Source organism: Pyxicephalus adspersus, chromosome 3, assembly GCF_032062135.1.
Source record: "Pyxicephalus adspersus chromosome 3, UCB_Pads_2.0, whole genome shotgun sequence".
Taxonomy (NCBI): Eukaryota; Metazoa; Chordata; class Amphibia; order Anura; family Pyxicephalidae; genus Pyxicephalus; species Pyxicephalus adspersus.
The window spans coordinates 140,014,036-140,026,665 of record NC_092860.1 but is presented as its reverse complement, the minus strand read 5'-3'; the positions used below and the strand labels follow the sequence as shown (position 1 = coordinate 140,026,665).

The following is a 12,630-nucleotide window of genomic DNA, read 5'->3' as shown; positions in this document are numbered from 1 at the left end:
TTCAATAATTGTTTGACTTGATATTTGTGTGGCCCCAGGTTAGAATTCAATTATGCACTGCCCAGGGTACAGAGCAGGACCCCAACACAGTAACTTAGGGAGTGCATAGTAGAATTATGTCATCAATGTCGCATCCACAGGAACCAATAAGATCCATTTCTAGAGTCGGTCCTGATTGTGTATTACAGGATAAAGCATTTCTCTTAATTAAAAATCCTGACTGTGTAACAGACACAATGTCCTCCCTAGTGATCCGCTGACAGGGGACAGTAATAGAACTATATGCAGAAGAAGTATATAATTCATTGTACTATCTAAAAGTAAATATAATGCAAGTCTGGTTTACCAATTCAAGGACATTTTTTTTCTATATAAAGAATCTGGGAGCACTTCTAAGAATAAACATATGTAGCCAGGGGTGGATATAGGGAGGTGCAAAGTGTGCTGCTGCACAAGGGCCCGTGGCCTTCCCTCAGCCAGCAGGGTCCCCAAGTCAGTTCAGCACAGGGGTCTACTGTTGGCTATCTCCACCACTGTGTGCAGCTAATTATTATTAAACAGGATTTATATAGCGCCAACATATTACGCAGCACTGTACATTAAAAAGGGAATGCAAATGACACGGCTAATCACTTATCTTCTTCATAACTTATCTCATTCCAAGAGTGTACAATTCCTGTTCCTTGCTCCTGGGATGCCAACAAAAGGGCCACCAAGCGTGTCCCTCCAGCAGATGTAAGATCCAAAAAGGGGTGCCATGCAACACTTCATATAGGTGTGTGATTAGGCAACCGTTGTATATGGACTATCAGGGACAACACTGACAACTCTCCTTCGCAAATAAGGATAAAGGACGTGGATGATCAGGGCCCCAACACCACAGTGAATTCACCATGGGGCATTTAACATTATCACCATAGAAAAAAATGTCATCTGACTGGTGGGTTCAGCAGACGTTCATTAGATAAAGGAATATGATCCCTACTAATTACTTTCTATTTTTCGGTATAAATGTACTCCAATCTTATATTTACCAGAAGAATGTTTATATAATAAATCACACAAACACAGAATTCAACTTTTAAACGGAAACTCGGGAGAACCTCAATGAGCAAAGATGGAAGAAAAACCCAAAGACAACCATCAAATAATCTGTCAGCTAATAAAGGGACAGAAGATCTGTGATTATTCTTTGTAGTTCTCTTCATTGGCTTCTATTTCACCTTAAAATCAAATTCAAGCTCCTGTGCTTTGTATTCAAATCCCTCCACAGTTCTTGTCCCACTTACCTTTCTGACCTTATAGCCGCTCTCTTCGCTCCTCCAATGACCTACTAATGATTTCCTCACTCATAACCTCATCACACTCACGGCTCCAAGACGTTTCTAGAGCTGCCCCAACTCTTTGGAATGGTCCTCCTCGTCCTATATGGCTTGCTCCTACCCATTTAAAAGAGCCATTTTTTCAAACTTGCCTACCCGTCTTCTTCTGTCCTTTTAAACACTCACTACTTTCTACCACTACATATCTCCCCTCCTATTATGTGATACGTCCTCACCTCCTACATTGTAAGCTCTCCTCTCCTCCTGTGTCCCTATTTAATGAACAGTGCTATGTAATATGTTGGCACTATATAAATCCTATTTATTAATAATAATAAAAAATAAATCTGTGTTCTCCCCAGGGCCTCCTATACGGGCGGACCACCTGGCACTTTTCAGTAACCACACCCTGGTTTTAGGTGTTTAGGTGTATTGGGTCACAATACGGGGCACTGGGCAGTTGGGGCATAACACAAAGATGATAGAAATAAAAAAAGGGACATACTAAGAGGGTGGGCATTAGAAAGTCAGAACAAATTATTATGTAGTCGGTAAAAAGTTGACGGAATTATAGGGGTTACCAGATACCTATGGCCACAATTGGTAACACAAAATGTGTTATGCCCCGTGGCATTATGGGTTACACTGCATCATGTTAGTAAACAGGACCACATGTCTATCACAAAAAAAAAAAAAGCAAGATTGCATCAACTGCCATGTAATAAACCATCATACTGCAAAATTACTCAAAGGGAGATTTGATAAATCCCCGGTAACAATATAAAGCACAGACAACGTGCACAATACACAGAGAATTATGGAAGAGACCCGTACAGAATTACCGGTACATTGATGTCATTGCACACACTGCATTCAAGAGAATTCCAGGCAAACAAATACACAAAAATTACCTTTTATTTGCCACAGGATTGATTGGTAGGTCTCTGTGTCCATTATTGAGATTTACACATCTGCGAAACACACTACGAGCAGGATACCAGATTTATTTTTTTGTAGGATCACTTATAGATCTTGTCCTTACACCAGCATGCGGACAGAGACAAACTAGCACTCTGCTTTCTACTTCTAGCAACATACTCCTTTCTTTAACACAATGCTGCACAAACTAACTCCTTGTCCCAGTCTGAGCTGCATGCCGATGAAAAGAGGCCAATACAAGGTCAGATCGCTGCGTTTAATGAGATCTTTACAATAAAAGCTGCATTTTATATCGATCTGCTTTCAAAATCGCATCAGCCTGTGCCAACTCCAGTATCAGCCTTTGCAAAGACCTAGAGAACAACCCAGAGGTTAGGAAGCTGGGGGCACCATGACTACCCATCAGTCAGGGCAGGTGACACTGGATGTCTCAGGGGGTCACCAAGCTGCTAGAACTTTACTAGAAGCTGGATTCTGCAAAAGCTGATCACATACATTCCAGGAATAAATCTAGATACAAGTCTCATACAAGATATAATTCATTATTAATAATAAATATTATTTATATAGCGCCAACATACAACACAGTGGTGTACAATATATCATCTATATAATCCAGTCCCACCCAGGGCAGGCACCACACACCATCAGGCTGATCACATGACCCACAATTGATATATTTTAACTTTTATCAGTGATTATTGGAAGCGGCACAGCCAATCAGAAGGCAGCCATGTGATGGAGATCACACAAGAGATACAATGTGTCACCCATCTAAAGCTACAAGACTATGATCATCATTATATTATAAATCCATAGAAATCATATCATTCTGTATTCTATATAATTATAATTCTGTATAAATCATTTTCTGTATTCTATAAAAATCACATAATTCTTTATTAATATCATTCTGTATTCTATAATATTATAATTCTGTATTCTATTCTATATAAATAATATCATTCTGTATTCTATATAAATATAATACTGTATTCTTTATGAATAATATAATTCTATCATTCTGTACTGGATTGGATTTGCTGGTCCTGCACATATAACATGAATATCTGTGATCTGCACTCACTATATAGGAATGGATGGGCACAGGTGAACACATAGGACTGCAGTGTGAGAGCAGGGATGATGTCAGGGCAGCAGTGACAAGGGGCCCCTGGGGGCCACATTCAGCAGCCGCAGCTGTGCACTTACCTTGGGCTTGTAGAGCCACTTTCTGAACCTGTTCATCATTCCTTCCAGGGCTGGATATCAGCGGTGTTGTCCCCGGTCAGCCGCTCCCAGACACAGCCACTATCTCCCCGGTGGTGAGGGCTCCACTGACAGCCCCAGTCACCATACCCAGCCAGCACCGGAGATCTCGCTGGAGCTGACTGATGTCACGGTCATGTGACCGGCCGCATGTGTGGGAGGAGCTTGCTGAGCCGTCTATTTATGCAGCTAATAGAGCCCCCCCCCCACATTGCCGCCTGGGGCTGGTGTGTGAGGCGGGAGTGTGTGTGAGGGAGCTCCGGGGTTGTGGGGTGGATAATATGTACTAAATATGTCTGTACAGGAAATGTCTGAGGGAGCTTCATATGTGTCTGTACTGAAAATGTAATCCAACATTCATTGTCTGTGTATGTTATTCATCCAATGAGCTGTTCTCAGAAGTCTGGGGTATAATGGCAGGGACCCTTAGCCCTGTACAGGTAGTCCCCGGGTTACATATGAGATACGTTTGTTCTTAAGTTGAAGTTGTATGTAATTCGGAACAGGTACATTATTTTAATAAATGCAATTAGGACAGAGGTTTGTCTCAACGTATTATTAGGCAGCGTGGTGTCAGTTACTGTAAAAAATCGTCACTTAGTTAAAGTAGGAACTAAACTCAAAATCCACTCAAAAAATCCACTTCAATGCAGTCCGATCCAATCCGGAGGTCTCTTACATTGGGTCCCATGTTGTACCGGCATCTGTCTTCACGCCGCTATCTTCTCCTCTTCTTCCTGGTTTTTGTTCCTATTTAACGCAGGCGCCAGATCGGGTGACGTAATTTGAAAAAAAACTTGCTGACTTCACTGTGCAATTGTGCAAAAGGCTCCTTCTGCACATGCCCGAGATGCTCCGGCATGCGCAGAAGGAGGAGCACACAAGAGCCTTCGGGGATGTGTGATGTAGGTATCCTGGGAGGCTTTGCACATTCATTCTCGTTCTCCTTTTTTTTTTCTATCATCTTTGTGTTATGCCCCAACTGCCCCGTATTGTGACCCAATACACCTAAACACCTAAAACCAGCTGAGTGGTTACTGAAAAGTGCCAGGTGGTCCGCCCGTAAGAGAGGTTCTGGGGAGAACACAGATTTATTTTTTATTATTAATATTATTATTATTGTTATTATTAATAAACAGGATTTATATACTTTTTTTTTTTTTTTTAAACAAATAGAATTTTTAATTTGCATTAAAGGGTCGTCTACCCTTTTATGTAAAGTGAAAATTCTGAGTTTAGGTATGCTTTAATCACAAACAAAGCAAAAAAAAAAAAAAAGTTTATGGAGCCTAGACATTTATTAACTTGTGCTTTGATATGCGAAAAGAAACAACTGCAGAGTTTGTCTTGGTCATCAAAGAGTTACAAGAGCTTGCAGAACAGCTCATCTGTCTTTAGCAAAAGATTTCTCCTGCAACTCATGCAAACCGCCCTCCCTCATTAAGCCTCCATCCTGCACACAAGCGAGCAGGAAATACCCAGGGAAGTCATCTGTATGTCAGATGTCCTTAACTCGGGGACTACCTGTAATGATATTGGAGCTCTTAGTGCTGACACTGTGCAAGCTCTATGACAGAGTTTACACAGGTCTAATACCCTCTTCCTAATCACATGACACTGTTCTAGCCCGGGGAATTGCTGCTCAGATTAGCACAGAATTTCTCAACCAGGGTTCCTTCAGAGGTAGCTAGGGGTTCCTTAAAAAAACAAAAAACTCACCTTCACTTCCCCAGATCCCTCCGGAGCTTTACTGGATCGAATCCCCTGTAATGTGCCCTCATCCCAGTGCAGAGGAAGTTCCTGGCTCCACCATCTTTCTTCTTCCTCTGGCTTCTGCCTACGTCACCCAATCTCACACTGATCAGGTGACATAGCCTGCTGTAAATGGGGGAAAAAGGAGAGCCAGATCAGCATTTTTCCCCTATTGAAAAAAAAGCTCCTTTGAGATCAGGCCTGCCCAGAAGGAGCTACCAGGACCATGCTGGAATGCGTGAATTAGGTATCGTGTGACTTTGCGCTCCCTAAGTGAAGGGCTTTAAAAAGAAAAGGGGTTTTATCCCTCACCCCCTCTTGCATAAAAGGGTTATCTACCCTTTTATGTAAACTAAAAATTCTGCTGATAGGTCCTCTAAATGACACCAATCTGTAAGGGTGACATTCTTCCCAATGGCCAGCTTTATAGGAGGAATTCTTCAAACTGACCACAACACTAATATACTGTGAGTTGTGGATATAGTAATTAAGGAGTGCCCTAAAGACCTGAAAGGTATTTCATTGGTCCGGATTAGAGAGGGTTGCTTTCTGGGAGAAAACTAAAATTTTTTAGTTTTACTTGCCCCAGTGACAACTGCCACTTTAATAGGGATTACAAATCTCACAGTTTTAAAGTTCTCACTAGAACAAAAATACAAATGGTTGCAGTGAGGACTGCCTAGGAAGAGAATATCCTCTCACTATGGGGAAAATTCCTCTGCTCATAAAGAAAAATCTTCTCAATGGGAAAAAATAGAGGTGGTTTAAAGTGAAATTAGAGCTAGAAATGATAAAACTGTGACCAGGCAGGTCCTTTATTGCAGAAGGGATGGGCAATATACACTCACTTGCTCCCAATCTTTTACCAGCTGCCATCTTTTTTTTTCTTACAGGTTACCTGATCTTCGGCCATCAGACAGGCGGTGATGATATAACTTGCGCACATGTGGCCCGTCATAACCTGGCATCATGTTGGTTTTTTTTAAAAAGAAGATAGCGAGCAGTCAGGTAAGTATGTTTTATCTCCTGTCCCTTTCTGCAATAAAGAATAAAGAACTGTCTGTTCTCAAATTTTCAAATGAGACTTTAGTTCCACTTTATCCATTTTTACTCAATCCAAAAGTAAAACTACATTGGTATACAAATATAGTAGTAGCAACTATGTCAATGGACTGCAGCACAACTACTTAAGTTAGGTCTTAAATTTTGTGTTTGCCTTGGGTGGTTTTTATGCAAAAACTTCTGCCTAGGAATACCATTACCATTCATTCACTCATCAGGTATTCATTAACATTCACTCATCAAGGTATTCATTAACATTCACTCATCAAGGTATTTTGATGTTTGCAAAGCTTCTACCAGGATCCAGTCCACTGTTTGCATCACAGCTCTTGAGAGGAGTTTTGAGGCAAGGTTCTGTGTTGTTTGCAGGAATCTGTATAGCAACCTTCTAACCCTTTACACAAGCCACAATCGGCTGAACTGCATTGGACCCCAGTGTGACAAATTTTGGGAGATCTAGAGCTAGGTCATTCCTTGAGGATGAGGGTGCTCTGGTAAGACCTGACCTCTGCACCTCTGCCTTTTTTAGGGTTCACACTGCTCCTATCTACAGTACTTTGGAGCTTCTACCCTGTTGGCCCACTTTTAGTGGATTTGAACACCCACTCTTGAGTGTTTCCCTGAGGCACTCAAATTCAATATCTAATAAGTTAGGTTAGTTCAGGTGTTCTGACAACTCAGCATTCTTTCAATTCAGCTAGAGCTGCCATAGATCACTTTTACCTGAGCTATTGAGCCTGATTTATTAAAGCTCTCCAATGCTGGAGAAGATACACTTTTTATCTGTGAAGCTGGGTGATCCAGCAAACTTGGAAAAGATCTAGTCCAAGATTAAAAACATTTGCTAACAAATTGCAAATGAGTTTTATGAAATCCATTCCAAGTTTGCTGCTTTACTGTGGAAAGTGTATTCTCTCCAGCCTTGGAGAGCTTTAATAAATCAGGCCTCTTGTCTGGTCACAGCTCCCTTTGGCACAACTGTCTGCCACACTTGATTCCTCCATGCTACACCTACCACCAGGGTGTAGTTGCAAAAAAAAAAAAAGAGGGGGCACGGTATGTGCTCCGCCCTACCACACCCCTGCCTGTGTCACTCAAAAGGGAAGACACCTCCCCCAGAGTGATATCATGAAACCAGACCCTACCCAGAGTTGGTGGGTTGTGTTCAGAGAGACACCCCACCTACCGCCCTGGGCCAGCGATCAGTACGGGGGCCATGGTCCGCATCTCTGGCCATTTCCCCCCCCCGGTGGGGTCTTTTTCCTGGTGGACCTGCCAGAGCCGCAGACCACCAAAGATTTCTTTGTAAAAAAAACATCGGCACGCGTGCCCACTCTCGAAAAAAAAGAGGGCACAGCGTTCCCACCTGTGCCTGCTCCACTACACCCCTGCCTACCAGCTACCCTATGTTTCCAGGGGTTCCATAATTTATTTTTTGATTTCTCTAATAATCCTGCTATTCACTTACTGCCTCAGAACTTCCCTAAAGATCTTGATATATGTTGTCTAATTACTGTACGGAAAGACCATGACTTGGACATCTTCACTATTAGAACTGACTCCATGAACAGTGATATTGTGGCATTCCTTGAGCTCTTTGGAAGGATCTTTGATGAGCTGGTTAAGCCTCCACTTCAACAAGTGCCCCCTTACCTCTCCATGAAGGATCTCCTATTGTAGGATACTATACAATTTATTTTTGTACTAAACTTTCCAGGAACGAAAAGTCCCTCACTACCATACAAATAAATGTCCGCTTACAAGAGAGCTCTCAGGGGAATTCATGCCAACAGAAGATCTTTCCTCACAGAATGGCACCTTCTTTCTATTATCATGCTATATCTCTTCTGCAATAAAACAAACTTGCCTGTCTGATTGCAATCTTCTGTAGGATATACAATAAACTTTATATGCTCAGTTTATCGCTTTTTTTCATATACCTCGGTGCCAGATAAAATGAACTCCCACACAAGTGTAGAAGTTATATAATTTGGACCAGTCAAAATGTCCAAAGACCTTGAACCTAGAAAACGATAAGGTGAAGATATCAACCCCTCTGTGGTAGTGACAGGAGGGGGAGATTACCTATTCTTTAAAAAATATTATTACTCAGTGCCTGCAGCTACAGAGGCCAGTAATGGCTTGCCTTAAAACAATATAAAATTAAGAAGTAAAAGTACATAGCCTGGCCACAAGATTACTTTAAGAGGACACTCTCCACAAAGGTAAGCTTATAAAATCATTTATCAAAACCACCTACTATAGTTAAATAGGATAAATAGAGAGCTTCCATTCCATCCAATAAAAAAGCAAACTAATAATTCCCATGTTTGCATCACAAATGTTTATTAAAACAAAATAGAAATAAAGTATATGACTTCTACCTAAAGTGAATAGACTACGGACATTCCTAAATAAATAAGAATTTTTTATGCTATAGATTTACAGCCTATAAAACAGAATAGAATAGATAAATAAATATGTATTGGTTTGTCTAGAGAAAATATTTCTATTACAGGAAATGGGCTAACGACCTCCTCCTAGTAAACTTCTTAATATGTTTCCCATAGCCTGCTCATATCCACAGAGAGAGAGAGCATTGTAATCAACATTAGGCAGTAATTAAAAGTTTTTACATATCGCCTCTTTTTCTGTTTCATCATCTTGATTTACTCCCAGATTGGACATAATTTAACAAGGCTGCTGTTTAAACTCATCACACATATTTAATTTAAGCCGTACAGTCTCTCCCAACAGCAATCTGATAGTTTAGGTACTCAAATTCAGTTTTGATAAATCTAAAGAAGATTGTACTGTGTAAGATGAACTTGACCTTGGCAACATTTAACTCCAGGGACATTAGGGTCTTATTCATATTTGCTGGGTAAGTAGTAAAATCTGCTGTGCTGACGCAGGGAAGTCCATGGCATGCTATATAGTGCAGTAAATTGTGAGGTTTATTCTTCAAAACCATCCATCATCTCCCATCAAACACCTGAACAACAGGACAAGAGATCTGCTACTCTGGTTATAATTTATGAAGGCTGAATGCAGGTGTCTTCCACCCAGCAGTCCAAAGATGCAAACCCTTTTAAAATATGCATGCTAAACTTTTGATTTCTTTATAACCTGTAATGCAAATTTAATTCCTCTATAAATGCAGAATAATTTTCTGCATATTCTTGGATGTTTACCGTTATCTTATATTCCAGCATTCCTCAAGCATTGGTAAGTAAGCCACGTGCAGCTCCTAGCTCCCCTGATGCTGCACATGCCAGCTTCTCAGCATATTTTTAGTCTTAAAATACATATCTTGTGTGAACACCTGCTGCATTATACAACTCTCATATACATCATTTCATAGATCTTTAACTGGGTTGAAAAAGCAGAACCGTCAGATACACTCACTTCTCAAATTTTGACAGGAATTGTGCAGGGGAAAGTGACGCCCCCCAACGCCAGCAATTTTTTCATTACAATTGGCTAAATTTTGTATTTTTGTGCATGTATTGCTGTGATGACTGCAAGAAAAGCCTGGAATTTAGTTATTTTTTGCTGTGTTGGATTTTTTTGTGAATAAAAGTGAGCAAAGCACCCTTAAATTGGAACAAGTGTCTGAAGTACTTCTCTGCAGTGAGTGTGTGTTGAAGCTAATCCCCACATAACCTAAATCTAAACATTTATGGTAACTTTAGTGAAAAAGTATTTCCAGAGTTAATTGGGCTTTCTATTAGGAAAGCCAAGAAATAGCTATTTAGTGTTTGCCTCTGTTTGATGTAAATTCTAATTCTAACTGAATAGGACATGCTAAAAGACATGATAAATTTTGCTAAAACATTGTATCAATTGCCTACTGCCTTTTTTTTATTACCAACATGTCCTGTCCTTATCATAGCTGCAATGCATGTGTTTGAGTAGATATGAAAAATGGCCATTGCTCAGAGAATCATTAGTGTCCCTAGCTCTAGGCACTGCTGCTAGTTGCGACCCCATGTCTCAAGCCTGACCAAGATGAGGAGACCGGTTCAGATCACAAACCACTGCCACTAGGATCTGGTGATTGGAAAAAGAATAGGAGATCACTGTACTAGGAGGAATTTTGCAGATGTGGAAGTTCTGTACTTGTGGTGGGGGATTGGGGGTGAATGGAGGGGATAGACCTGTGTACTAGGAAGTGTGAGTGGCAAAGAAAGAGTCCTATACTGCAGAGAATTTTGCCGGAGAAAACTGCACTGGCCTGTGCATTAGCTACTCATGAACCCTGCACTCTGCACCTTTTTCAATACATAGTCCATATAAGATATGCGCTTCTGTGTATTAATGGCCTCTGCACTTTATGTGATACGCCCTCCTGAGCTGTACACAATATGCTTATCTTTACCTGTAAATTACGCATTTCTGAGCCCTGCATTCTGTATGCCCATAAGGAAAATAATAATAATCTTTGCAGAAGTGATCTAAAAGGGTGCAACTGACTTTTAAGAGTTTTCAGACCTGATAAAAAACTAACTGACAGTGATTTTCAAGTTTTCTGACACATATGGGTATAGCTAAACATTTTTATTAGATCCTTGTACTGCTAGTCTCCTGCAGCCTCCTAACAGCCTTTACTCATCTACATTCGTGCACACCAGCAATGGATGAATTTGCATTCCTAGGTGTGGGTTTGGTGACAACAGGTGAACAAGGACCTTCATGGCAGAATCACTGAATATTAATTAAATGAAATTGCAAATATAAAAATATTGCAATTATCTTTGAATTTGGAGATTTTAGTGATTGGGCTTTCATGTACTTCAAACTAAATTATCAGTGTGCAGTTTCATGCTGTAGTGACATTTGAGTAGGGAATCCCTGTAACTGCTAACACATTGCCTGTGGCTGGTGACCCTTACAAGCAGCAGACAGATATCATACAATACACAGGCTTCCCTGGCATTGCACAGCTCCATGGGAGAGTCTTCACTGTCCCACATTCAGCAAACTCTCATCTATTATTTACTGACAGCCTGGCTTCTGTCACGTGTTCATGAACGCCAATTAGCAGCTCATGCCGTCTATGGTTACCACAGCAATGAGCAAACATTAGAGCTCCCTAGACAGAACGGCCCTCTGGGAATGTTAGTTCCGGTCTATCAGTTTTGCTATTATAATGAAGTAATGGTGGCCGGGCTCAGGACTACAATACCCAGAAGGCATTGCACCAGCCAGGGACCTATTCTATAAGTACAAGATACATAAAACACCATAAACATTGTGTGCTTATGTGACTTTCTGTATTTTGTTGCAGTGCTTGATGAGGTTTTATTACTTTTACTAGTTGATCAGCTGTGCAATAACATTTGGAGAGTGCGGAAGATTACAAAAAGGCTTTTATTATAAAATATTGAAAATGACATAACAATGGAAATGTGAATGGTTAGGTTCTTGTGTAGTGTCCAGTGTTATGCTGTAATGTATTTTCTGCTTTAGTGACAGCTGAGTAGGGAATCCCTACTGATATCTGTCTATATCAGTATGGTTAGGTTCTTGTGTAGTGTCCAGTGTTATGCTGTAATGTATTTTCTGCTTTAGTGACAGCTGAGTAGGGAATCCCTATGATATCTGTCTGCTGCTTGTAAGGGTCACCAGCCACAGGCAATGTTTTAGCAGTTACAGGGGTAACTGCTAAAACATTGCCTGTGGCTGGTGACCCTTACAAGCAGCAGACAGATATCATACAGGTATCATACAGATATCACAGGCTTCCCTGGCATTGCACAGCTCCATAGGGGAGTCTGCACTGTCCCACATTCAGCAAACTGTCATCTATTATTAACTGACAACCTGTGTCACGTGCTCCCGTACACCAATTAGCGATCCAGACTTTTTCTAGTTACCATAGAAATGAACAAACATTAAAAGCTCCCTGGTGGCCGAACGGCCCCCTGGGAATGTTAGTTCCGGTCTATCAGTTCTGTTATTGTGTTGGAAGAACACTGGCCGGGCTCAGGACTACATTACCCAGAAGGCATTGCACCAGCCTAGGACTTGCTCTGTAAGTGCAAGATACATGTCCAGAGATTCCAAATCTTGACAATATACTGGATTATCAACAGGGGAAACACTAAACGGTATAGTACTGATATTGTGTGATTTTTTTTTTTTTGCAGCGCTTGATAAAGAGTTATTTTTACTTTTACTAGTTGCTTTTGTACATTGCAGTGGGTAGGGTGCTGTACATTGCAAGTTTGCTTTTTTATCCACTTGGAGCTTGAAGCAGAGAATGTGTAGATATTTACACACA

The 12,630-nt window shown here is 40.8% G+C and overlaps 2 protein-coding genes across 7 annotated transcripts in view; one reads left to right on the top strand and one right to left on the bottom strand.

Moving 5' to 3' along the window:
• The window catches only part of ZFYVE28 (zinc finger FYVE-type containing 28), a 142,233-nt gene extending 138,588 nt beyond the window's left edge, over positions 1 to 3,645 (bottom strand). For all 6 annotated transcript variants that reach the window (XM_072406548.1, XM_072406549.1, XM_072406550.1 and 3 more), the window contains exon 1: positions 3,474 to 3,645. In XM_072406548.1, coding sequence (XP_072262649.1) covers positions 3,474 to 3,512 — 39 coding nt within the window. In that variant the 5' untranslated portion in view covers positions 3,513 to 3,645. The remainder of the gene's footprint in view (positions 1 to 3,473) is intronic.
• Positions 3,646 to 12,362: 8,717 nt separating this feature from the next.
• The window catches only part of CFAP99 (cilia and flagella associated protein 99), a 48,264-nt gene continuing 47,996 nt past the window's right edge, over positions 12,363 to 12,630 (top strand). Inside the window, exon 1 of the mRNA XM_072406891.1 lies at positions 12,363 to 12,457. The gene's annotated coding sequence lies outside the window, so the exon portion shown is untranslated. The remainder of the gene's footprint in view (positions 12,458 to 12,630) is intronic.